This window comes from Martes martes (genome assembly GCF_963455335.1).
Source record: "Martes martes genome assembly, chromosome: 12".
In the NCBI taxonomy this organism is placed as follows: Eukaryota; Metazoa; Chordata; class Mammalia; order Carnivora; family Mustelidae; genus Martes; species Martes martes.
In genome coordinates, this window is record NC_137900.1 from 91612221 (window position 1) to 91638326 (window position 26106).

The 26106-nt window shown below is 49.3% G+C and overlaps 1 protein-coding gene across 1 annotated transcript in view; it reads right to left on the reverse strand.

The window, feature by feature from the left end:
* The window catches only part of RAPGEF1 (Rap guanine nucleotide exchange factor 1), a 136249-nt gene that overhangs the window by 46471 nt on the left and 63672 nt on the right, over window positions 1–26106 (reverse strand). The window contains exons 2-5 of the mRNA XM_080820249.1: window positions 20683–20822; window positions 19976–20089; window positions 15189–15367; window positions 10645–10801 (exon numbers count right to left, since the gene is read on the reverse strand). Coding sequence (XP_080676375.1) covers window positions 10645–10801; window positions 15189–15367; window positions 19976–20089; window positions 20683–20822 — 590 coding nt within the window. The remainder of the gene's footprint in view (window positions 1–10644; window positions 10802–15188; window positions 15368–19975; window positions 20090–20682; window positions 20823–26106) is intronic.

Below are 26106 nucleotides of genomic sequence, written 5' to 3' on the forward strand. Positions count from 1 at the left end.
GCTTGATCCCAGGACCCTGAGATCATGACCGGAGCCGAAGACAGAGACTTAACCCACTGAGCCACCCAGGTGCCCCAATTTCACTATTTCTTAGAATACTTTTGCCTAGAACTCGATATAAATGGGACCACTGCAGTATGAACTCTTCGGCACCCACCTGTTTCTGAACAGCCTTATGGAATCTAGTTCCCATGCCTTAAAATCCAGCCACTGACTGGGGACAATCCGACAGTTTTTTGTCTGCTCACAGGGCTGAGCCACACCAGCACTGCTTTTATGACTTCGCATCCCTGACAGAAGAAACTGTACCTGTGACCAGCCCTCCTCACCTCCCCCAGCCTCCGCAGCCCTACTCCGTGCCACCATTCTGTTCCTTCTCTTGCTCAGTGTGACAATCCATGTTTGTGTGTGCACGAGTGCTCCGTTCCTTTTCGTTGCTGAGTTGTATTCCAACGCAGGGACAAACCTCCCTTTCATTATCCATTCTCCTATTGATGGGCATCTGGATAGGACCTACTTGTGTGTGTGTGGGGGGGCGGTTCCAGCTGCTGAAGTTACGGAGGCGGCAGCAAGGGGCGTGAATGGGCAACATGTCCCTAAATCAGCCTGCAAAGCCTCTCCACACTCAAAACGCCACACGCAGGAATCACAACGTAGACAGTAACAACAGGTTAATATCCTCCCTAGAACAAGTGTTCTTTTTTTTTTTTTTTAAAGATTTTATTTATTTATTTGACAGAGAAGGAACACAAGCCAGGGGAGTGGGAGAGGGAGAAGCATGCCTCCGGCTGAGCGGGGAACACGATGCAGGGCTCGATCCTAGGACCCCGAGATGATGATCTGAGCTGAATGCAGAAGCTTAACCCACTGAGCCCTGCAGGTGCCCCAAAACAGCCCTTCTTTTCTTTTCTTTTTTTTTTTTTTAAAGATTTTATTTATTTATTTGACAGAGAGAGAAATCACAAGTAGGCAGAGAGGCAGGCAGGGAGAGGGGGAAGCAGGCTCCCTGCTGAGCAGAGAGTCCGATGCAGGGCTCGATCGCAGGACCCCAAGATCATGACCCAAGCCAAAGGCAGAGGCTTAACCCACTGAGCCCCCCAGGCACCCCGAAACAGCCCTTATTTTCTTGTTTTTTTTTCTTTGCATCTTGTCAATGTTCTACAGTGAGTATGTATTACTTCGGAAATGCTAATTAAAAAAAGAAAAATACAACCAACGGCACACACGGTACAGCTGGAAGCTACACAGCCCAGCCTGTGACAGCCGGCACCGTTCTTGGGGAAACAGAGAAGCAAGATCTCTAAGAGTCGAGTACTGGAGGAAGAAAGGAGAATGTTCGTTATGTTCCCGTTACCACAACTTAGGAGTTAAATGCGATCTCACAGACGGTGAAGACCAGCTACCCAGCTGGTGAGTACGGACAGGCTAGGACAGAGAGAGGGGAGACAGACGGCGTGCCAAGGAGACAGCAGGCAGTGGGAGGACGGGAGAGGCAGCTCGTCAGCAGGCTGCATGGACGAGCATCACAGAGTCAGAGGGGTCACAGGGCCAGACCAGAGTCCTGAAAGACGTGCGTCCACTCTCCTTCTTCTCTACAAACAGGGCGAGAGAACAGAGAGAACTCTGCATACTTGCATCTGCTGATGTAGGAAAAAAATTTCACTAATTCTTCATTGATTCACGAGCAATTATAATTAGAATGTCATCTTTCTGGAGAGGCAGCTGTGTGAACTCAACTAATGAGCAATGGCACAAGAGTCCCGGAATGACAGGCACATATGTGCAGGCGCGCGCCCGAATTCCAAGAGGACGACACGGATGGCAGTAGCTCCCTTACTCCGGTTTGCTGGCCTCGGCCTGCAGAGGATGTAGAAGGGGCAGGCAGCCTTTCTACCCCACCAGCCTTCCGGGCCGAAAAGTGAGACGAAGGACAGCCCTAAGAAGGTGCACATCCCTGGCTCCTGGGGCAATGACCCTAAGCTCACTCAAAGCTGACCGTCCGTAACTTGGCAAGAGCCCGACACCTCGAGCTAATGGCAGAATTTCTGAGCGGGATGTCAGACTTTGCAGTCCTCGTGAGGCACAGGTTTGAAAGGACGGGGAAGGCGGTACCAAACTGTGTCCATAGCCGGTGACTGGAAGCAGACAGCTACCCGGTCACTGAAAAGTGGTTTTCAAAAGCCAGAGGCATTTGGAAAGACGTCTTTCTAAGTGAATCGTACTTACTTTGGTGCTCATTTTATTCACGCTGAAAATGATCACAGGGCTGTTTCTATCTCAAATGACCTTCATCAATTCCAAGCATGAGCTGTAGTGCTCACGTAAGAGAGGAACAATCCCATCTGCTCCCGTCTTCTCTCTGGCACTAAGACAGAGCTCCTGCCTGCCAGAGCAGACACAGGCCGCACACGAAAGCGCTCCTTATGAGCTGTGCCCATGGGCACCACTCGCATCGTAAGACTCACTGCTGTGCCGCCCCCACCGCGAGGACACCAGACCGTGGCTGATGCCCTCCAAGTTCCCATACACTGTCACCAAAAAGCGCACCGCCCTACAACGAATGGCCTGCCGCGCTGACCCCGTCCTCTCACTGTCACCCTCATCCTGTCCCCTTATTGTCTATCCTCCATCACTCTCTGGCCCTGTAAGAACTCTAGGTTCAGGTCATGACACGGGGCCTCTACTGATGAGCTCGCTCTAGGATGAGTCCTTCACTGAGTCCACTGGACGCGGCCGCCAGCGGGACTTCCCTGCGCTGAAGAAGCAGGATGAAATCACGGGGTGTCCAGGTTTTTTATGCTGACACAAAGGGACCTTCCGACCCACATCCTAAGTGTGAGGGGTGTGAGGCAGCAACAGAGCCAAGCAAGTGTCCTCCCTCTCCCATGCAGTCAAGAACAGGCGGTCCTCTGCAGGCAGGAGCGCGCGTGGGCTGGGTGGTGAGTGACTCCTGGTGTCAGCTCTTGGGGGTTCGGTCTAGCCGTGAGGCACTGGCTGGCATTCCTCAAACAGTCTAAAGACGAGGCAGCCAGAGGAGACCTCAAATTCAGTGTGAGAGGAAAGAAAATGAAGACACCGTTTTGACGAGGGTAAGTGAAAACCCCGGTGGTCGTGAAGGTGAGTTGCAACTACCAGTAAAATCTCCCAATGTTTTGTCTCAGAGAAACCATGTGACCAGGCAGCAGCAATGAGAACGGCAGCCCTCAGTGTGGTCTCCACCTCCATCGCCCAGCAAAGGGCACCCCAGCTCCTTCAAGGAATGGCTGACTCCAGGTCCGTGTAAGAAATGGACAAGATGACTTATTACTCAATAATAAAAAGACAAGCCGATGAAAAACCGGGCAAAGGATTCAAGCAGACATTTCTCCAGAGAGATATATAAATGGCCAAGAAGCACACGAAACAGACACGTCATTAGCTGTCAGGGAAGTGCAGATCAAAACCACCGTGCGATCCCACTTCAAGCCCACCGAGACAGTCGCATCAAGGGACAAGCGGGAACCAAGAGGATGCGGAGCCGCTGGAGCCGCTGGAACCCGCAGACGCTGCTGGCGGGGCAGAGAGCTGACGCAGCTGCTTTAGAGGACACAGGAAGCAACGCAGAGTTACTGTGTCACCTGGCGACTGTGCTCCAAGGTGTGTAACCAAGGGAAAGGATGATACACGTCCACAAAAAGCCGGGTACGGGAGTGCTCGCGGTAGCATTACTCCTTATCACCAAAAGGTAGAAACAACACAGCCATCCAGATGTCCACAAATAAACAAGACGTGGGACAGCCACACAATGGGGTATTATTTGGCAATAAAAAGAACACACATTCTCACATGGGTGAACTCCGAAACCATAACACGGACAGGAGCTAGTCACACAAGGCCACAGAGGATCCGACTCCCTTAACAGGCAAATCTACAGAGACAGAAAGTAGTCCAGAGGCTACCTAAGGCTGGGGGGATGGCAAGAAATGGAGAGAGGGTCTGGGGAGAACATAAAGGATATGAGGTTACTTCCTGAGGGGATGAACATGTTCTAAAATTGATTACGGTGATGGTTGTACAATCTGTGAACATACCCACTCCCCCCCCCCCAAATCACTATATTGTACATTGAAAGTGAGCAAATTCTACAGTCTGGGAATGAGATCTCAATGAGGCGTTTCCTGCCACCACCACGCCCAAAGAAAATAACTATCAGAGGAGCCTCGAATATCTTTTCATACCAAAAGGTAAGAAAACTCTCAAAGACCTCTAGGGTCATGCCACAGGGAACTCAGGAAACAGCCTGAAGATGTCTTCAGTGGCCCAAGATGAGGCCTGGGCACCAGGAAGAGTGACAACCACAGTGAACTGGAGCACGACCAGCACAGGCACAGCCATGAGTTCAAGATCATACCTGAAAAAGCTCGGTTCACTGGTCGTGTTAAAGGATGCTAGGAGGGCACCTGGGTGGCTCAGTGGGTTCAAGCCTCTGCCTTCGGCTCAGATCATGATCCTAAGGTCCTGGGATGGAGCCCCGCATCGGGCTCTCTGCTCAGCAGGGAGCCTGCTTCCCCCTCTCCCTTTGCCTGCCTCTCTGCCTACTTGTGACTTCTGTCAAATAAATAAATAAAATCTTAAAAAAAAAAAAAGGATGCTAGGAAACACTCACTATTTTGATAACTGGTAAATAAGGGAAGGAACTGAGTTCCGATCCTGCCTTTTCTCTGAGAATTAGAACTCAGAATAACCACAAATTGACGCAGGAAGTCTGCCATTTAAGTGTATCCCAGCTGAGTGATGATGGATTAATGGCACAAAGAATTAGAATGTCATCATTTTGCAACTCCTAATCAATTAATGGATCTAGGCGATAACCATCAATGGCTGCTAACATCGAAAAGGGAAAGATGCCTTCCGATGGAGGTGCAGGGAGGCCTAAGAAGGATTCAAAATACGAAAACCTGAATCTGATTCAGCCTCAGTTCTAGGGACAGAGGCACATGCTGAACAACACGGCACAGGTGCCATCAGCACAACCCAGAATGTGGGAGACTTTCAGCAGCAGCAACCAACCCCTTCTAAAAACAAGTGAGTTACAAGGACAAAAACACAGAGAAAAGGGATCTTTAGACACATTTTGATGAACTGTAAGTATATGAGCTTTATTTTTTTCTAAAAGATTTTATTTATTTATTTGAGAGAGCACAGAGGGACAGGGAGAGGGAGAAGCAGGCTCCCCACTGAGAAGGGAGCCCAATACGGGACTTGATCCCAGGACCCTGGGATTATGACCCGAGCCAAAGGCAGAGGCTTCACCACCTGCTTCACCACCTGAGCCACCCAGGCACCTGAGGTGCACGAGCTTTACTATGTAGGAAACTACATGCTGTGTGCGGGCCAGGTCCAGCCCAGGGCTTGCTTCCTGTGAGGCCCTCGAGGTAAAAACGCTTTAAGGGGGTGCCTGGGTGGCTCGGCTGGTTAAGGGTCTGGCTCTTGATTTTGGCTCAGGTCATGGTCTCAGAGTCCAGGATCATGGCCCCCCACCCCACCCCTTTCAGGCTCCGCACTTGGCAGGGAGTCTGGCCAGGGAGCTGGCCCTTGCCCTCTGCCCCTCTCCCTGCTCATTCTCTCTCTCTCAAATAAATATCTTTAAAAAGTCAAAATGAACAAACACCAAAGAATGTGCAACAGAGACCAAAATACAGCAGAAATCACTGTAGCCTGAGAGGCTTCAAATATGTACTACCTGGCCCCTCGCAGAAGAGCCTGCCTTGGCCTGGAGCTACACACGAAGGCCATTTACGGACATAAGGACAGACGGCTGGGATTTGCTTCCCATGGCGCAGGGGAGTGGGCTGAGGTACAGAAGACTGGCCGTGAGCAGACAACTGTGGAAGCTCTGGGACGGGCCTTCACCGTCCTGTCTTTTCCTCCGCAAATGCTTGAAGTTTTTCGTCAAAAAATGTAAAATAGGCTGAATGAGGAATAAAAGAGATGGCGCATTTGAGATGTCAGTGTGGTAGTGACAGGTAGTTGCCCCGCGCTACCTGTTCGTCCTTATTAATAGAATTTCAGCTGGGCATGTGACCAAATTCTGGTCAATAAAATGTGAGTGAATTTTGTAAGGCCTTTGAGGAAGCATCCTTAAATGGAAAAGCCACACATTCTTACTCTCTCTTCCTCCTCGTTGGCTGGAATATAGTCCTGATGGATGGAGACTGAGCAGTCATTCTGGACCATGAGGTGGAATCCATGTGCTAAGGATGGCAAGAAAGCGAGAGGGGAGAGGACCACATCCCTGACCATTGTATGAAAACGTGATTTAGCTTCAGACTACCTAGCAGACTGTGAACTTCTTGTACATGAAGGAGAAATAAAGTTTTATCTTTTAAAAACCAGTATTATTTTGGATTTTCTTGTAGTCAAACCTAATCCTAACTGATAGGATCAGAAAAATATTTCTTTTGAAGTATTCCTGTTGTAGGTGAAAATTCTAATACAGAGAAACCTCACTGAAGTGGAGTTGGCTGGTTAGAAAGGGGAACCACACCACTGCCAACAATTCTAGGAAGAACCATCACTTAGAGACCCCAGCAGAGGCCCCCGCCACAGGAGGGAATCATGACTACAGACCCAACGGGAAGGACGGACGCTGCTTCTCCAACGAGAAATCCGCCACCCCAGCAGCTCAGCCAGCGAGGAACCGCCCTCGCCCTGAAGTCCTGCTCCTCCAGGGGACTTCGGTCCAGGCAGCCCCTCCCAACATCCTCTCCATAAAGCCACGCTCCCCTCCTTTCTTTGTTGGACTTGCCTGTGGTTTTGCCGTAGCTTGCATGTCCCGAACTGCAATTCTCTGCTCTTCCCAATTAAACCCATTCTGCTAGTAAAATAACTTTTATTTTTTTAGGTTAACATATACAAAGGGAGTCTGGCGCGGTACACAAGTCCAGTTTTGGGAGGTGACGGTTAGACGGCGGAACTGCAGGTGTTCCGCATTTTCCTCCAAGGCTGTCAGCATTAGAAGGTTTAAAAAAAAAAGTGTGAGCGTAAGTGGTGTGTGTGTTGGGGGGAGCTGGAGGTCAGGGGAAGAGGCCCTCAGCCTGAGAACCGACATCCCTGGAAGGTCTGCAGAGAGCACAGAGCGGAGCCCAGGCCGGCGGGTAAGAGACTGTGCTACAGAGAGGAGAGGAGAAGCTGACATTGAGACGGCAAAGGTAGGGAGAGCTGGAGCGCTGGCTGCAAGGAAGACCCGGGCCTCCCGCTGCAGCCTAAGGAGCTCGGCTCCCAGTAGCCAGTGCCAGGGAAAGTTCGGGCCCTCACATTCCTTCCTCGGGGAGTCACTATCCTCTCTGAGCCTCGGGCCCGTGAGCAGAGCACCTGCCTGGGCTAGATCGGATAATAACAGGTCTGCCTCTTGACGTGAGATGCGAGGAAAAGAGCCACACCCACTGTCAAGAACTGGTAAATGTGAGCCGTCCCGGGTACTAACGTTTCCACGGCTAACAGTACTCACCCACCGCTCCCCGGACACGTCGCACTTACCAGGTACTTTATATACATTGTCTTACTTAATCCTTCTTTAGTTCTTCAGGGTAAATATTTTAAAACCTACCTGAAACTCACAGAAGTATCTTGCCCAAGCTTACAGGGCTAACAAGTGACATTTATGCAGGCCTTTAAATAATAAACGGTAATAAACTAAATATAATATATATAATACAAATATAATAATACGTAATAAATAATATAAATATAATAATAAACTAAAAAAAGTAATCCTGTAAAACACTTCTTTAGCCTTTCAAAAAAAAAAAAGGGATTCCATTTACCAACTGAATGAGTTACTTGAAAGGCAGTGACTCAGTTTAAAGGAACGTGCCAGCACTTCTACAAGTGGGATAAAGACATCCTCAGAAATCTGTTTTGTTTCTGCAGGGCCCCGTCCCTCCCAGCCAACTGAGGTTCTCACAGCACCAGGACACAGGCTTAATCGGTGTGCTCAGTCTGATGGGACACCAGCAGAGAAGCCGGAGGCCAGCCGGTGTGGAGGCAGGGCGCGTGGGAGGCAGCTGAGGGTGACGGGGAGAGCCCAGGGCCTGGGGTCCAGCAGGCCCCGGCATGAGGCGGGACCTTGCCACTGACCACTGTCAGACCGAGCCTGTTCCCACACCTGTGAAGGGGCAATGAGGCCCACATTCAGAATTGTCATGAGCGTGAGGAGGGAAAAAGTGTCAGCTGCCAGCACTATGAGGCCCCTGCAACACACGCCAACAGCACAGTGTCTGGACTGTCGCTGTGGCCTGGATTGATCTGAACCCCTAAAGCTTCTAGGACTAAGCCAATTCCTGCACACCCCTCTGCCTTTGGCCTGTCTCTCCCTCTGGGAAGAGTCACTGACCACCCTGAAAAAGGAAGGTCACCCAAAAAGCCAAGTAAGACCACGTGCCATTTTTTTGTTTTCTAACACTCACCCCAGCTACGATTACTGGTTCCGACCTCTGTTGTCCCTTCCCCTCTTCGACCGTAAGCGGCACCAGGTCCGGGACCGTACCCGTTCTACCACTATATGCCCAACACCATTGCACGGCCTGGCGCACAGGTGGTTTTCGATAAATGCTTCCTGAGTAAATGAAACGGAACTGAATTCACAGAGCTCATCACCTACAGAGTCTTCGTTCTGGGTTAAGTATTTTAAAAACAACTGAGGAAAAGTTACTCGTTTCCAGACACAGATGGGTTCATAATCTGTCGGTTCCTCTCTCTCCCTCTCTCACTGGTTAATTTGAGAAATCAGAAATGTGTCCTTTAGACATGTCTTTCAATGGACACCGTGGTGGTTTAATGATTCCATAACGGAAACTGACTTGGGAACGTGACAAAGCTCTACACGCAGAAACTCCACCTCATCTGTTTTGGGCATTCTGACTCGTTCTGCACATCTCATTATAATCTGGCAGAAGGAAACCTGAACAATGTCACCTGCAGAATAACAACTTTCAATAACAGCATTTCCAGAAGCCCGGACAGGAAGAGTCAGGGCTGGGTGAGCCAGATCTCTACAGACTCTGAGGAAGCATGGACCCAGGTCACGTCTCCTTCTGCCCTGCCGGCCTCCGAGAGCGGCGGGGAAGATTCCGTGGGACACTACGTCTCCAAAATCTGGACAGTGACAAAGGTCTTGCACAACAGCCACAATGGGCTATACCCTGAAGTCTCACCGGCCAAAACAGACAACGTGGGACCTAATAAACCTTGGGGAAGGAAGAGAGCCCGGAGCCATCAGAGGAGACTTGCTGCCACCCCGCCAAGCCTCCCTCTAGGTGAACTCCACGACGCTCCCAGCAGACGTGGCGGCTCCTTCCCTGGAGCTGGAGGCAGGGAGCCACCAAGACCTCCCCAACCGACACAGTTCATTCTGCAGCAATTCATAACATTAAGCAATGCTTTCTTAGCCTTTCCTCTATAGTTTTTACCATGTGTGGGGGGCTCCTTATTCCACTCTCCAGAATCACAGGAGGCAGCTTTTAGGAATCTGATGGCAGGGTTGAGCGGAGAAGGCATTTTTTAAGTACCTCAGCTACAGTTTTGGGCTGAAGGGTGTAGAAAGGAGGATGACACAGCTATTTTTTTTTTTAATTCCCCCAAGCCAAGAGATTAGTTTCTAAAGCATACACTCAGCACCACCAAAATTAGTAAAAAGAAAGAAAAAAAAAAAGAAAGCAGTTCAAGTCTGAGTGCTTAGTGTGTGCCAGGCTTTGTTCTAAAAGCTTTATATGTAGAAACTAATTTAATACTTCCCACAACCCTAGGATATAAGGCACTATTATTATACCCATTTTATAGACGAGTTAATTAAGGTACAAAGTCTCTGAGTAAATTGCTCAACCTCACAGACTAGTAAGGAGCGAACTTGGGATTCAAACCCAGCCAGGCCCCAGACTAGCCCCCTTTCCACTACATAATATGGCCTCACAAGATAGCAGGGTCTCTACTTTCCCATTGCTCACAGCCCTAATCCTGACCCAAAGGTCCTCACCCACTTTATGCTTAATATTCTGCCTTGCTCCTCACCCACTAGGACTTACTGTCTCTAAATCAGTTTGTCCCACGGACCCCAATTCCAGACCCTCTATGGCCTTCGCCTCCCACCTTAACCGTAACTCACAATTTCCCACCGCGCTGTTTCTGACTTCCCCGGCTAGTAAAGTCACAGACTGCATCAAGGATTTCAAATTCAGTTTCACTTCTTACTCATCTCAATCCCGCTTTTCTACCAAGAATCCCAGAAGTTCTTACAACATGACAAGATAGAGACTGACTTGCTGAGAATTTTGCAAAAAGTCAGTGCAAAAACGACTTCCTCTGCCTTTTGTCTAGCCAGCAAGCACGCACAGCCAGAGCTGTAACATAAAGACTCACTGAAGATTTAGTATGTGCTCAATAAAGTCTGACTGCTTCCGGCAGCCTTTCCAGCTATGGAGACGAGCACTCCAAAGGCTTCTATTGCTGTAAAAGCCATCTGTACCAGAGAGAAGCGAATGGCTATGGAACAGAGCAGCACACCCACACCGGAGACGCTGGGAGACGTGCGTTCTAATGTGTTTAGTTCGGGAACAAGGTCTGTGTTACAGATGCCAGCAGGGAGGCTGCCCGGCGCTTGCGTCCTACCTTTACTCCGTCCAGCACAGCCTTGATGACCCCCTTCACGGTTGTCACCGCCTCTTTATCTTCTGAGTTCACACCTTCTAGCATCACTTGGTCAGACCAACGGATGAGGTTGGCGAGACTCTGGTACACTCGGCTATGGCAGGAGGAGAGGGCCGAGCTGGGGGGCAGAGAAGAGTTTGTAAAGAAAGTTAAACGTCTAAAGCGACCCTCACCTGAAGCGACTGTTTAGTCCAGAACCAGTTTCTCAGTGACGAGGGCATGTTTCTCCATCTGTCTTTAAGAGCCACACCCCCTTTTTGATAACACCCCCCACCCCCCGGAACCTAGGCCCTTACATCCCACAAATGCCATACGGAGCTTTATATTCTAGTCTGTTATACAATTTTTTCACTTCCCAAATGGAACATACGAAAATTCCAACATGAGAGTTTTTATACTTCTTCAAACTTCACACTCCAAGAGAGTCCGGTCTCTGTCAAAGAGCGCCCCCTCTTCCCCTCCTCCTCACTGCTAATCACTGGTCAAAGCACTGAATGGGTCTTGTTTTCCATCAGACTAACACGTTAAATGTGTCACAAGGAGCCAACAGGCAGGATCCGTTACGGCAGCAGCCTCTAAGTGCGAGCTCTGACAGATCTGTAAGTCACTAGAACTCCCTCACCGGGCTCAGCCCCATCATCCCTGCAGTTACTCCACGGCGCACACACCAGAGCAGCGCACTAAGAGCGTTTCAAGACAACAGATGAGAGGCGAGGAGGCCCGTGGCGGGGGAGGCATCGACTGCACACTGCGATTACTCCACACACAGAGTACGAGGCCCGGAGACTCCTGGACGCCTCAATGATTGGGGGGGGGGCCCCAATGTAGACTTTTTAGATCTCCTACACATTTTTTTAAAAGTTTTTATTTATTTGACACAGAGAGACACAGTGAGAGAGGGAACACAAGCAGGGGGAGCGGGAGAGGGAGGAGTAGGCTCCCCGCCGAGCAGGGAGTCCAATGTGGGGCTCGACCCGACCCCAGGACCCTGGGATCATGACCTGAGCCAAAGGGAGACGCTTAACAACTGAGCCACCCAGGCACCCCAGATCTCCTATACATTTTTAGGTTACTAAAGATAATTTTCTCCAGGAATTATGGAAAGGATTATTTTTCCACTTTAAATATTATGTATTATAAGAGAGGAAGAGCAAAAATATGGAAGATTTGGGGGATGCCCCTTTCTCCACTTAAAAAAGAAGCAGGGGAAGAAAAAGAATGAGGTAGACATTTAGAAGCCAAAGACAGAATTTAGAGAAAAAGATATAATATTGTAAGATATGATTAAAACAGGTAATAAAAGGGCACCCAGGTGGCTCAGCAGGTTAAGTGCCTGCCTTTGGCTCAGGTCATGATCCCAGGGTCCTGGAATCAAGCCCCGCATTGGGCTCCCTGCTCAGTTGGGAAGCCCGCTTCTCCCTCTCTTCCCTGCCCACCTCCTGCCCCCACCCCATGCTTACACTCTCAAATAAATAAATAAAATCTCAAAAAAAAAAAACAAAACCCAACAACAAAAAACCCAAACAGGTTGTAAAAACAAAGCTATTACAAACGAAAACCTGAATCAAACAACGCTCTGGCGAGAAGTTCGGTATCAGGTAGGAAGGAAAAAACTACAACTTCCATCTGGCCAGGCATTCCACTCTGTGCATGTTCCAGCAGGAGAAACAGAACAGCCAGAGAGAATGAAAGGCAGCTCCTCGGGTCCCATTAGAAACAAGAACGGTTTCCCAAAGGGCCCGAGAGAGCCAGGCTTGGCGGCCTCACAGAGTAACAGGAATGACAAGTGCTTGTCGGACCCGCTCTCTCGGGAAGGACAGTGGTGGGAGGGAGACAAGAACTCAGTCTTCCCTGGGGGAGGGCGTGAGATGGCACCATCCTGCGGGGGTGGGGGGGTGCGTGTGTGCGTGCGTGCAGCCATCGCTCCTCCTCGCTTCGGGCAGGGCCAGGTGAGGGCTCTGTGAACAAAGACTGCCGCCTTCTGCCAAAGCGCCCCTGGGGGATCCCACCAAAGCACCGCCCACACTGCTGAACTACTGGCCAGGATGAGCTGAAAAGGAGGCAGGGAGACACTTCTCTGTAACAATTTCTAGCTGCACCGAACGGTAACACTTCCCTGAATGCATCTGACGAATCTGGCAACCGTGTTAGCTTGCAAGCAGAATATTCCTGTGTCAGGGGCTAAGACACTCAGAGAGAAAGGGGGGTCCTGGACTGTGACCACGTCCAGCGGACCAGTGGCCGGTCTGCTTCGGAAACAGAGCGGAGCCATCAGCACTGAAGGAAGCACGGATCCGGACGTCCCACCGCGCGGGAGAAGCCTCCGGGCGCTGCTCACACTCAGCGGCCCAGGGGCCTGTTCCAAGGCTGGTCCGCCACTGTCCCAGCACCCTGGGGGAGGGCGACCTAGAGCCCACCAGCTAGGACCCACCCCACAGAGAAAGCTCGGGGAAGAAGACAGGAAAGCACCTTCCCAGTTTATAAACTGCACTGAGAGGAATGACAGGATGGAAGAAATCCAAGAGGAAACTTCGAGGAGGAGCTATCAAGGCGACCAAGAAAAATACTAGTTGGTTTTACAAGAATTTCAGGAAGACAAGTCCTGGAAGTGGGATCAGCCCAATGACTACCTGAGGAAAGTCATCGCCGCTCCTCACGCCCACATCCAGGCGTTTGCTTCCCTCTAGGAAACGGTTCTAGACATTTTATTGCTAGTTCGTCAATTATAAAATACCTATAAAAATCCCCATAGACCAAAAAAAAAAAAAAAAAGCCCCCAAACTACTGTGCTATCACTTGATCCATTCCTCCCGTGCTGGCGCGACCAGAAGGGAACTGCCCAGGTCCAGGAGCAACAGCCCCGGCAGCCGCACACGCTCAGCACTGTTCACTCGACTCCCCGGAGAGGCTCAGCGCCTGAGCCCCGACTCCCCACAGCCCCTCAGTCATGCCCCAGAGTGGCCACGCTCTGTGCTACCCGACTGCCGTGTCTCCTACCTGTGCCCCGCCAGCCTCAGGCCCTTGCCTTTCCTGCTCCCCGCCCCGAAGGCCTGTCCAATTCCTACCTTTCCTTCAGGCCCTGCCCCAGCATCTCCTGCTCCGGCAAGTTCCACTGGACCACGGGCTCTCCTCTAACTCTCCCTCTTTCAAATCCCGACAGAGCTTCCATTTCGTACCATAAAATTAGCACCTTATCACGTGTGGGAAAGTTGATTTTTTCCACAGGATTCTAACTGTCCTGTGGTAGGGACCATCTCATGGGTAGAGGTGCAGGAGAACAGGGCATAAAAAGCGAAGCCATCTACACATCTGACCCTAGCATCCTTGAGGCACACTGCCTCGGAGGAGAACCACGTGCGGCCCTCTACAAGCTGGGCACGGGGCTCATTACCAGGGAGACACAGTCCTCGGTCTGGAGGCCAGCACACAAAGCACTCCGTGTGTGTGTGTGTGTGTGTGTGGCAACTGAGCAGGGCACGCCGGGACCCTCGGGCTCCTCCTCGGGGACAGCAGCACGGCCTGGAGAAGTGAGGACAGCAGCAAGGCAAAGCCATACCAATGTTTTGTTCTCTGCCACCAGCTGGCCCGAAGAGTACAATCTGCAGGGGTCGGCTGGGACCCCGGGGCCGAAGCCCCAGGGCAGAGAGCTTCTTGGAAATAAAGACACGGTTTGCACTATCTCCCAGAAGGAGAAACTACCAAGTTCTGAAAGGGTTCATAAAAGCTCAGTCTCACGGGGCTGTATGAACAGGAAACCATCTCAAGGAGCTGAGAACAGAGATGCGTTGATTCTGAGCAGGTACCAGAAAAGAAACACAAAGCCAGCAGGCATCTGACAGCCCCTCAAAGGAGAAGCGCCTGCAAGGCTCTCACTTACGATTACATTTAATATTCCTTTCCTAACAACAGAGACGGGAGCAAGCTGCTCGCAGCCTTTAAGGGGAAAATGCACTCTAGCAGCAGAAGCGTTCCTCACGAAAGCTCCCTGGGAAGAAGGCGGACTCCACACCACACACCCGGCTTCCAGGGGCTCCGGGCACTGTCTGGGAGATCCTGGCTTGACCCAGTGGAATGTCTCATGAATCCATGCTCGAATGGGATTCTTCTCTCTTTTGGCCTAAGCGGCTAAGCAGTCGAGGTCTCTACTAGGCTAGATATTAGTAAGATTTCATGCTACAACAAACCCAAGGAAGGGTACTAGCTATGTGTCCAAGTCTCAGTGTGATTACTGCCAATGACCTGAGGCAAAGAAACCACCACACATTTACCTGCGGCTACATCCCTAGCAAGGCAAGAGATCTCCCTCAGTGTCAAGGCCTCATGAGCCACATCGATCTCAACCTTGGGAGAGCATCAAGTCATCTGTGGAGGGCAGGGAGAGGGCCCCCTTTCCCTCCCAACATTCTCTCCAATCCCTAGAAGCCCGGAGTTTGAAGTGTCCCCAAACCAAGATGCCCATAGGCCTCCCTCGCTCTGACACAGCCAAGGACTTTGGCGCAACTCACCTGTGCTGAGTTCGAGGATCGTTCTGCACCAGCGGTAAGATGGCCTCCAGCACCTTGCTGGCTGACCCTGGAAGCATCTCCAGGACCTTCTTATCAATAGCCATTTTGTCCACAATGGTCTTAAAGTAGCGCAAGGCACTAACAACTTCCTTCTCCTTCTCTTCCAGCCAGCTCAGGTTCTGAAAGGAAATGTTAAGCATAAGGAGGGAGGAGAGAGATTAAAGGGAGCTATTTTGAGAAAAATAAAGTATGATTTCCTATAAACTAGCTTGACACTGGTGCTGCAAACAGAAAAGGCTTCTTGCTGCAGAAACCAAGCCAAATTACCTTCTAAGGATTGCAATCAGGATACAGAGGCTAGGCTTGAAGGAAGGAAAAGGGAGCTTGTACCAAGAAAGTTCACTGAGATCCTCCTGCATTCCCTTCCTCATACAGACTGACGTGGCCTGAGGTCTTAAAAATGGCTTCTCCTCCTCTACCTCACTGAGATATCACCACTCATCTCATTAAGTGTACGGAGGACTAATTTGCTCACGGCTGTAGAAGCTTAGAAAACCAATAGTTAGATCTCCTCCTGGTGCTTATCTATCCAGTAAATCAAACCCAGAGATCCCAGGCCTTTCAAAGACCTGAGGGACTATGCAAGATGGGCGGAGGCATTTGTGTTCAAAACCCATCTTCCCAGGACCCCTCACTGGAGTCCCACATTCAACCCAAAGAGGCAGCCCCCTCTCAATGACATGACATGGCTCTCTCAAAGGGTCTAGAAACCCCAGGGTTAGAAGGGGCGGATGCGCTGGGGTGAAAAGGCAAAGGAGTCTGAGCAGGTGGCAATGATGCAGTCGCTGCTCGGGCGGCAAACGTGAACAGCACTCAGTCCCTCTCTGCTCCTGCAGAAAGCCCAGCTAAGAGGAAAACAACATACAGAGCCCTACGCTTACCAGCATTCAAATTTTCATGCCCAAATCTGTTCTCTACGACTACAGGATACCTCGAATCCACAGTCAGTGGGCACACACGCACCTCGGTTCCTTTCCCCAACCTCCCTCTCTATTGGCCCTAATGTCAGCAACCCAGGTCCCGGCTGGCTGGCAAGGAAGGGAGACCAAGGGCCATCTACAAAACAGATGCCCCACCCAAGTGAAACCGGTTACATGTTCAGTGCAAATTACGATTGCTGTATAGGAGGAAAATTGCCACCTGTGGGCTCTTTGGTGTCCAGCGAATACATTAATAGAAGCAACTAAGGGCAAGAAGAACATTCTAGAAAAAGTTGATTTAAACAATAATCTGTAAATAGATAAATGATATATAACAAGAAGTAATCATGATTCGGAACACTAGCTCTCTTCTTAAAGGGGAATGTCAGTGTAAATTTATTTAAGTTGCCATGTTTAATGAGTGGGAATATCAAAAGACAAATATACAAATGGGATCAAGAAGTAAACAGCTTCTTTGGTGAGGCAACTTCCACCCTCAATGGGGTACTTCCCCAAAGGTGGTCTGTAGACCCCAAGGATGAAGTTCTCTAAGGGGAGGGGCACCCCTTCCCCACCCCCATCACTGGCCGCTTTACCCTCACCTTTTCTCTTTTTTTTCTTTTTTTAACAATCGGGCACATTTATTTACTGTATGTTTCCAAGAGGTCAGGCTCTTGTTTCCCACCTCATGGACCTCACGGAGACAGGAGCTTTCTGCTCTGCCACTGCCCGCCAGGGCCAGGAAGGACGTGACTATGAAGGAATCACACCCAGACATCAGTGTGACTGAAACCCCGGCTGGCCAGTCTGGCTAGAGGGCCCTGACCACAGCCCTGCCCATCTCAGCACACCAGGACGTGTCTGGAGCCAGGGATGGTGAAAGACGGGGAGGAGGCAGGAAGCACCATGAGAAAATGTGTCATCAGGTTTGCCAGGGAGAAAGGGGCTGACCTGGAGGTGGGGGGCACCCAAAGGGGCAGGAAGGCACTTCTGAGCACCAAGAATCTTCCGGTGCTTTGCAGAGATCAAATGAGCCACTGAAGCGCCAGCCTGCGCTGCACTCCCTGCTAAAGGAGCCCACAACTTAGCAGCGTCAGGTCCCATCCGCTGGCCTTCCAGCCAACTGCACTCCCAGAATCATCAGCCTCGGAGCACTGTCTGTTCACAGCCCCTCCGCCTCTGAACAGCTCTGCGTCTTGCAAATGCAGCCAGCGGTGAGAAGAGTTTACAGGGAGACACCCAGACGGAGCTCGTGCTAGAGCTGGGAACCCAAAGCCTTGGCTCCGCTGACGTCACCTGGCTGTATCGGGGCGTCCCCTCCTGCTATGGGGGATGACGCCACAGTCCATGCACAAACCCGGCAACTGCCTGAGGGTCGTGGTGCTGGGGGAGGGCCTCGACCCGAAGCCACTGTTGGGCTTGGGGACCACTGGCTTCAGGCTCATCTGCAAAACAGGGAGGCTAATCCCTAACCTGGGTGACCTACAGAGCCTGATGTGGGGCAGTGAGTGAGAAAGCACATGGAAGTAGTTCATAAAATAAAACCAGATTTTGATGGAGGAAACTTGGGCCAGAGCCCAAATTCTGTATATGAGCAATAAAGAAGCTTTTGCACACAGTTACGGTGAGGAGTAAACAGGACAGCGTGTAGAATCACCCAGGACAGGGCCTGGGCAAAGAGAGACCCCCGGGAAGCTGCAGATGAATCTGAATCTGTGACCTACTGAGCTGTAGTTCCCCGGTATTTAAACAGGGAATGCTGGGGCGCCTAGCTGGCCCGGGCAGTAGGGCATGCGACTCATGATCTCAGGGTCATGAGTTCAAGCCCCACGTTGGGTCTGGAATCTAGTTAAAAATAAGTAAAAATAAAATAAAATCAACAAACACAGAATGCCATGCATATAAACCGGGATTAAAATGAGAACATATATGGAAATATTCTCCAAAAGGTAAAAGAGCTAGTAAGTAATTAATAATGATGAGAGCCAATGACAAATGTATTTTCAGATTTCTCCAACAGCATCTTCTAAGTTCACACATGTTGGCAGATTCACCAACACTTCCACTTCTGCCTGTGGGCTTCTACTAATCAGGTGTGTACTCACACGGTCTTGGGCAGCTGACTTGGGGCAGAGCAGGGTAATTCAACCCTTCTTAAAGGATGACAACCAACAACTGGAGGAACTCTCGTCCCCGGGTGGAGAGCGTACCTACAGCCCCTGCCACAGGACGGGCTCTCAGCTGCAGCACTACGGACATCTTGTAGTGGGTAACCCGCTGCTGCAGGGGGGCTGGACTGTGTGGGACGTTCACCAGCATCCCCGGCTTCTACCCACCAGACCCAGCAGCACCTGCTTTACCAGCCTAGTGCTGACAACCAAAAATGTCTCCAGACACTGCCAATGTCCCCTGGGATTTGCAGGAACTCACCCCGAGTGCAGGATACTTTCACACTGAATGTGTCCCCGTGCCATCTCTCGGAGAGATGAAGAAAGAGTGAACCGCTCCAAGAACGGAGTGGAGAGACAGTCTCTTATCAGAGGGGACCAGCTGGACACGGCCGCTCTACCCCGGGCTGCCTGCGCTACGCTACCCAGCCGTGGACACTGCTTGGGGTTGTTGTTTTTGATTTGTTTTTTGACCAAACTCAGCTCCAAGAGGTTGCTGAACAGACTGAACCAGAAAATGACTGTGCTGCACCCAAGTCTTCTACTTTCCTACTCCGCTGCAGTCCGGGCTGTCATTGATCTGTTAACAGACACCTGACCTTCAGCCTCCTTTGGGAAAAGGGTTATTCAACAAGAGACTTTTGGACTTCAGACTTTAATGTTCTCCACTTTTAACTAGAATTTTACGATATTCTGGCCAAAACAAAAACAAAAATACAGGTACACTCCACGAGTCAAGGCCTACGTGTCTATGTAATGGGGCAGTGTCTGCCGGCGGTTGTCCAAGTGCAGGTGTGACATGCACCGGAGTGTTTGGATGCATTTGTCTATGGGCTTCCTTTTATTTTACATTACTACGGTTAATTCTGCTTTTCTGTTTCGTGTGTGAGAGTCGCCATCTGGATTTGTAGGACATTCCAACATCAATTCTGGCTTTCATAAAGAGGAAGCACCGTGCCCCGCCGGCACCAATGCTGGTGTCAGGCGGCCCGAGCTCACCTCAGCTCCACTACCTCTTCCTGCGCGACAGTGGCTAAGGCTTCCTACCTCTACAGCCTCGGTTTCAGCTTCTGCATGGTAAGTTTCCACCTCCCAGGGTCGCTGTGAGTGTTCAGTGAGAGAGTAAGCGCAAAGCACCGAGCAGGGGGGCTAAGGCAAGTCTGGACAAATGTTAGCAGCACCAAAGGTGTCCCCGGTTCTCAGTACTTGGTTCTGTGCATTCTCACTGCACACAGTCTCGCAGATGTGTAACACAGCGCCTTTCCCAGCAGACGCTCCTCCCTAAAGGGTCCCATCCCCTGAGCAGCTCAAGGAAAGAAGAGCGGGTCTGGAGAGCTGAGACTCACCCACCTCCCCCAGAACCCGCCGGACCCAAGCAGCATACCCAAACAACCCCAGAAAGGACCCCCAAGCTTTTGTCATGGAATGCTGAGCTCTCTCCAAAGACCACAGGGGCTTGGATAAACTTCATTTTACCCAAGGCCCCTTGGACTATTTCCTGAACAGTGAAGCCCACAGCTGCCACCCAACTGAACACAAGGATATTGCAGTAGCTTTTTCTTTCCAGCCCCAAAACCACGGCCCAGGATTCTGCAGTAGAAGGCAAGGCAAACCCAATTGTTCTTAGCGTCACACTGACCTTCTGCCTCTGAGACCTGGAAGCCACAGCACTGGTGGACATAAATTCTACTGCCTGCTGCTCCAGATCCAAGGGGAGAGGGTAGCCCTCTGGTAGAAATCTGTCTGTTGCCTCCTGGAAGAGAGGAAACCTGGATTCCTACAGAGCTTGAAATGGCCGTTTGAGGCTGAAGGGGGGGAGGTGAACATCTACCGCTGTTCCGACATGGCCAGCCCGGCCAGCCCTGCTCAGGTTGCTTGTGCTTGAGGACATCCTTGGCCGGGCTTTAAGGATTTGGCATGTCTCAGAGCATGGGCCCTGAAGCCAAATGAAGGATGTTCTGGACATCACACACCTCCCTCTAAGTGTGTGTGCGCTAGGGCAATATGGGGCCATCTGGGGCAGGGAGGCGGCACCATGGGGTGTAAACACGGTGTGCCAAGCTGTTTTACACGCCCAGAGGATGACACATCTGGAAGAGGAGAACTGTTCTAGCCGACTGAACTCGACTCTGATTAACAGGACAAACACTCACCATCCTAAAGGCTCATACTGCGCAAGGACGCTGATGGTCCCTGCCTGGCAGCACGAACGCTATGGAGTAGGTATGGAGCAGGTGTTCGGCACGGAAAGCTGAATCCCCAGGGAATGAACTTAAAAACAGCACAAACTCATACTGTTCAAAGGAGGCGAAGGCCGGGAGGAACACCTAGAGAGAGTCGGCTTACTTTGCTCACAGGCTTCTCCGGATTTTTCACAGACACCTCGGCTGGTTTTCCCTTCTTTGATGGCGTTCTCTTGATTTTGGGCGAGTGGAATTTGTCCTTCAGCTTCATGGTGAAGGAGGAGAGATGAGAACGCTGAGAGTCTGAAAACAAGGAGGGGACTGATGGTTAGAAGCAGGGTAGGAAGGAGCTGTGCTCCGTGGACCTTCTGTGGAAACGAGCAACGTCCCTAAACAAAGCTTCCCTGGCTGTTTAGTTACAAAGGAAAGGAAAGACGGATCTACTGAAACACTTCTGCTTACGTGTTTTAATTTCTGCAATTTCCATCTAAATTAGGTTGTTCAGAATTGTGGAAGTCAAAGGCAGTCAAAATGGCTACGGAAAAAGAACCTGCCAATATTTCCAGCGTCCTCTTTACTCTGTCGGATGAGCTGGGTCTAAGGGAACTGGCTAAGAAGCAAGAATCCCAAAGCAGAATCATGGAAGTGCAGGATGTATGCACTGGAATGAAAGGCCCTTTTGAGTCAACCTCCTCGTTTCTGTTGGTTTAGGGAACAGCAGCAAGCGTCCTAGGCAAGGCCTCAGAGTTGGCACTAGAGACTGAAATAGCACTGAGGTGTTCAAACCCCCTGTAATATAGTGTGAGACTGGATGGTTTCTCTCCAAGGTCAGGAACAAGCCCAGGGTGTCCATTCTCACCATTCTTACTCAATGTCGTACTCCAGTACCTAATAAAAGTTGTCTAGCTTGGGAAGGAGGACATAAAACTATTTGTAGGGGCACCTGGGTGGCTCAGAGGGTTAAGCCTCTGCCTTCGGCTCGGGTCATGATTCCAGGGTCCTGGGATCGAGCCCCGCATCGGGATCTCTGCTCAGCAGGGAGCCTGCTTCCCCCACCTCTCTCTGCCTGCCTCTCTGCCTACTTGTGATCTCTCTCTCTGTGTCAAATAAATAAATAAAATCTTTAAAAAAAAAAAAAACTATTTGTAGATGACCCTGTGTATGGAAAATCCCAAGCAATTCACTAAAGAGCTATTAGCACTAATAAACTGCAGGATACATACAGATCAATGTACAAAAGTCTGTTGGATTTCTATACAGTAGAAATGAATGTTCCAAAATGAAATTTTACCAAGCTTCCATTTAGGGGCACCTGAGTGGCTCAGCTGGTTACCTACCCAACTCTTGATTTTGGCTCAGATCATGATCTTCAGGGTTGTGAGACAGAGCCCCATGTAAGGCTCCCCACACAGTGTGGAGTCTACACGGGATTCTCTTTCTCCCTCTCTCTCTAAAATAAATAAATAAGATCTTGGGGCGCCTGGGTGGCTCAGTCAATTAAGAGTCTGCCTTCGGCTCAGGTCATGATCCCAGAGTCCTGGGATCGAGCCTGCACTGGGCTCCTTGCTCCATGGGGAGCCTGCTTCCCCCTCTCCCTCTGCTGCTACCCTCGCTTTCTTGTGTACTCTCTCTCTCTCTGTCAAATAAATAAAATCTTTAAACACTCTCTCAAGGGTCTTTCAAAATAAAATAAGATCTTAAAAAAAAAAAGCTTCCATTTATACTACAGGGAAATGATGATGGTTGGCAGAGGGAAGGGGTTGGGCAGATGGGCAAAATGGGGGAAAGGGAGGGGGAAACACAGGTTTCCAGTTATGGAATGAATAAATCATTGGCGTTAAAAGTACAGCATAGGGAACATATCAATGATACTGTACTAGCGCTGACTGGTGACAGACAGTAGCTACACTTGTGGTCAGCATAACCTAACACGTGGAGATGCTGGCTTACTGTGTCCTACACCTGCAGCCAGTGTAACGCTGTGTATCAACTACACTTCGACAAAAACAAAACAGAAACAAACAAAGAGCTCCTACTGACAATATCATCAAAAAGAATAAAATACTCAGGGGCGCCTGGGTGGCTCAGTGGGTTAAAGCCTCTGCCTTCAGCTCAGGTCATGATCCCAGGGTCCTAGGATCGAGCCCCACGTGGGGCTCTTTGCTCTGCAGGGAGCCTGCTTCCTCTTCTCTCTCTCTCTCTGCCTGCCCCTCTGCCTACTTGTGATCTCTGTCTGTCAAATAAATAAATAAATAAAAATCTAAAAAAAAAAAAAAGAACAAAATACTTAGGCATAAATTTAACACAAGAAGTGCGAGATGCACACTAAAAACTACAAAACATGGTGGAAAGAAAGTAAGACAATCTATATAAATGCAAAAGCATACTGTGTTCACAAATTAAGACTAATATTAAAATGTCAATATTCCCCAAACTGATCTACAGATCCAATATAATCCCGAGGAGAATCCCAGATGGCTTTTTGCAGAAACTGATGATCTAATCCTAAAATAAGCATGGAAATATAAGAGACACAGAATAGCCAAAACAATGTGGAAAAAAGAATAAAATTAGAAGACTCATCTTCCTGACTTTAAAACTTACTATTAAGAAGTTATAGTAATCAAGATAGCATGGTACTCACATAAGGATAGGCATATAGAATAATGGAAAAGAACTGAGAGCCCAGAATAAATTGGCCATGTGTCTATGGCCAATCAATTCTTAACAAGGATGCAGGCTATCCAATGGAGGAATGAATGTTCTTTTCAACAAGTGATGCGGGCACAACTGGACATTTCACATACAAAAGAACGAGAATGAATCTGGGCTCTTACCTCACACCATATACAAAAATTAACTCAAAATGGATCAAAGACCTGAACATAAGTGTTAAAACTATTAACTTTTAGAATAAAACCTAGGGATAAACTTTTTGCCACCTTTGATTTGGTGATGGTTTCTTAGAACGCTAAAAGCACAAGTGAGAAAAGAAAAATCAAATGAATTGGACTTCACTGAAAGGTAAAACTTTAGACTTACCGTGGTCGCTGTTTTGCACCTACAAATATCAAATCATTATGTTGTACACCTGAAACTAACATGATATTATCTATCAATTAAAACATTTGTGCTGCAAATGATACCACAAGAAAATGAACAGACAAACTAGAGAATTGGAGAAGATATTTGCAAGTCCTACACCTGATAAGAACCTGCATACAGAAAACAAACAACTCTTATAATTCAACAACAAAAGACAAATAATCCAATTAAAAACGACCCAGGGACTTCAAAAAGTATTTTTCCAAATAAGATACACAAATGAGCAATAACCATATGAAAAGAGGCTCAACATCATTAGTCATCAGGGAAATGCCAAAACCGACACAAGTTACTCCTTCAAACCCACTGCCTATAGTAAAAGACACGTAGTAACCAAGCGTGTGATGGTTGGGGAGCTGGAACCCTCCTACACTCCTGCTGGAAATGTAAAATGGGGCAGCAGCTGCGGAAAATATCTAGCAGTTCCTCATAAGATCAAACACAGTTACCGGGGGCGCCTGGATGGCTCAGTGGGTTAAGACTCTGCCTTTGGCTCAGGTCATGATCCCAGGGTCCTGGGATCGAGCCCCACATCGGGCACTCTGCTCAGCAAGGAGCCTGCTTCCCCCTCTCTCTGCCTGCCTTCTCTGCCTACTTGTGATCTCTGTCAAATAAATAAATAAAATCTTAAAAAAAAAAAAAAAAAAAACACAGTTACCGGACGACCCAGCAATTCTATTCCTAGGCATATACCCAAGAGAAATGAAAATACACATCCACGTGATTTGTACACAAAAGGTCACAGGAGCATTACTCATAAGAGTCGACAGATGGAAATAACTCAAATGTCCGTGAACAAATACATGAAATGTGGCATACCCATACAACGGAGTATTGCCTGACAATAAAAACAAATGAAATCCTGAGACCTGCTACAACATGGACAAATTTGATAAAGTTATGCGAAGTGAGAGAAGCCAGTCACAAAAGACCACTTACGGTGTCTTCCATTGATTTGAAATGTCCAGAACAGGCAAATTTATAGGGACAGAAAGTAGATTAGTGGCTAAGAATGAGGGAATGGGAGAGGGAAGAAGAGGGGTTGCTACCGAGTATGAGGTTTCTTTTGGTGCAGACATAAATGTTCTAAAATTAGAATCTGGTGACGGTTGTACCAAACCCCAGTTAATTACTACATACACACACATACACACACACACACGGAATTTTACACTTTGAGCCAACTGTATATGTGAATTATATCTCAATGAAGCTGTTTTTATAAAAAGCAAAAACCCACTGAGGACTTCCTTCATCTCACCATTTACCTCAGTGCTGTCCAGTGTCTGAAACCATCCTATTAAGTGATTTACTTATGTGCCTGTCTCCTCACAAGAATGCAAACTCACCTAAGGACCACACCTGTCCTATGCATACCTGCATCCCCAGCGCTAACATGGGACCAGGCCCATAGAAGATGCTCAGTAAACATTCGCTCAACAGTAAACGTTCAACCAACCAATCAGGAAATACCCCACAAAGCGGACTGCTTCTTTTGATACTACCTGAAATTCACAGAAAATATTTGAAAGTGGTTGAAAATTAGGGGACAGAACATGATCCCATGCAACAGAAAAATAAATGCTTTGTAGTTTTAAAACTACAAGGCACCCCCCTTTTTTATTTTAAAGATTTTATTTATTCATCAGAGAGAGAGAGAGACCGAGCAAGCACACAAGCAGACGGAGAGGGAGAAGCAGACTCCCCACCGAGCAGAGAACCCCATGTGGGACTTGATCCCAGGATCCTGGGATCATGACCTGAGCCAAAGGCAGATGCTTAACTGACTGAGCCACCCAGGTGTCCCAAGGCATCCCCCTTTTCCATTTTTCCAACGGTTTACTATTAAAACACCCTTCCAAATAAGTGACATAGGACCTTGTGCTACAGGCCTGTCACCGTGTCTATTACTGCCGGTGGCTTCAGAGAGACAAAGACCTTCCAGGTGGCAGGCAGGATCAGGTAAACTATCTGCTCTTTGCAAACTATCTAGAAGCCCACTGCACTGTGGACCAAAGAGAAAAGCCTGAGCCTGACCTTCGTGCACATGCGGTCAAGCCAAACACGGTTCTGCAGCTGTCTGCTGGCAGGAAGGCCTTCTTGGACCCCAAAGGTGTAGAGAGACCCACAGGAAGCTGGTGCACCTCTCCCCTCACACAGAACAGCTCAGTACAGTGGAAGGAGGGGCTCTCGGCACCTGCCCTTACATGCCACGGTCATCCCTGGGATTCACAGCAGGGGACTGGCATGGTGTGGCTCCTCCGTCCTCCTCTACCTTGCCTCTTCTTCCCCACCCAAGCAGGGTAGGTCCCCCATACAGTCTATACTTCTTTCTTTATACTTCAGAATGATGTCACCGGTCCAATCATACACGCAGGGGTTAAAAGGGTAAGCTCTGTAGTCAGACTATCTGGGTTAAGATACTTCAAAGTCACCTTCCAAGTCTTAGGTTCCTTTTTCCGGAAAACAGGGCTGATGATGC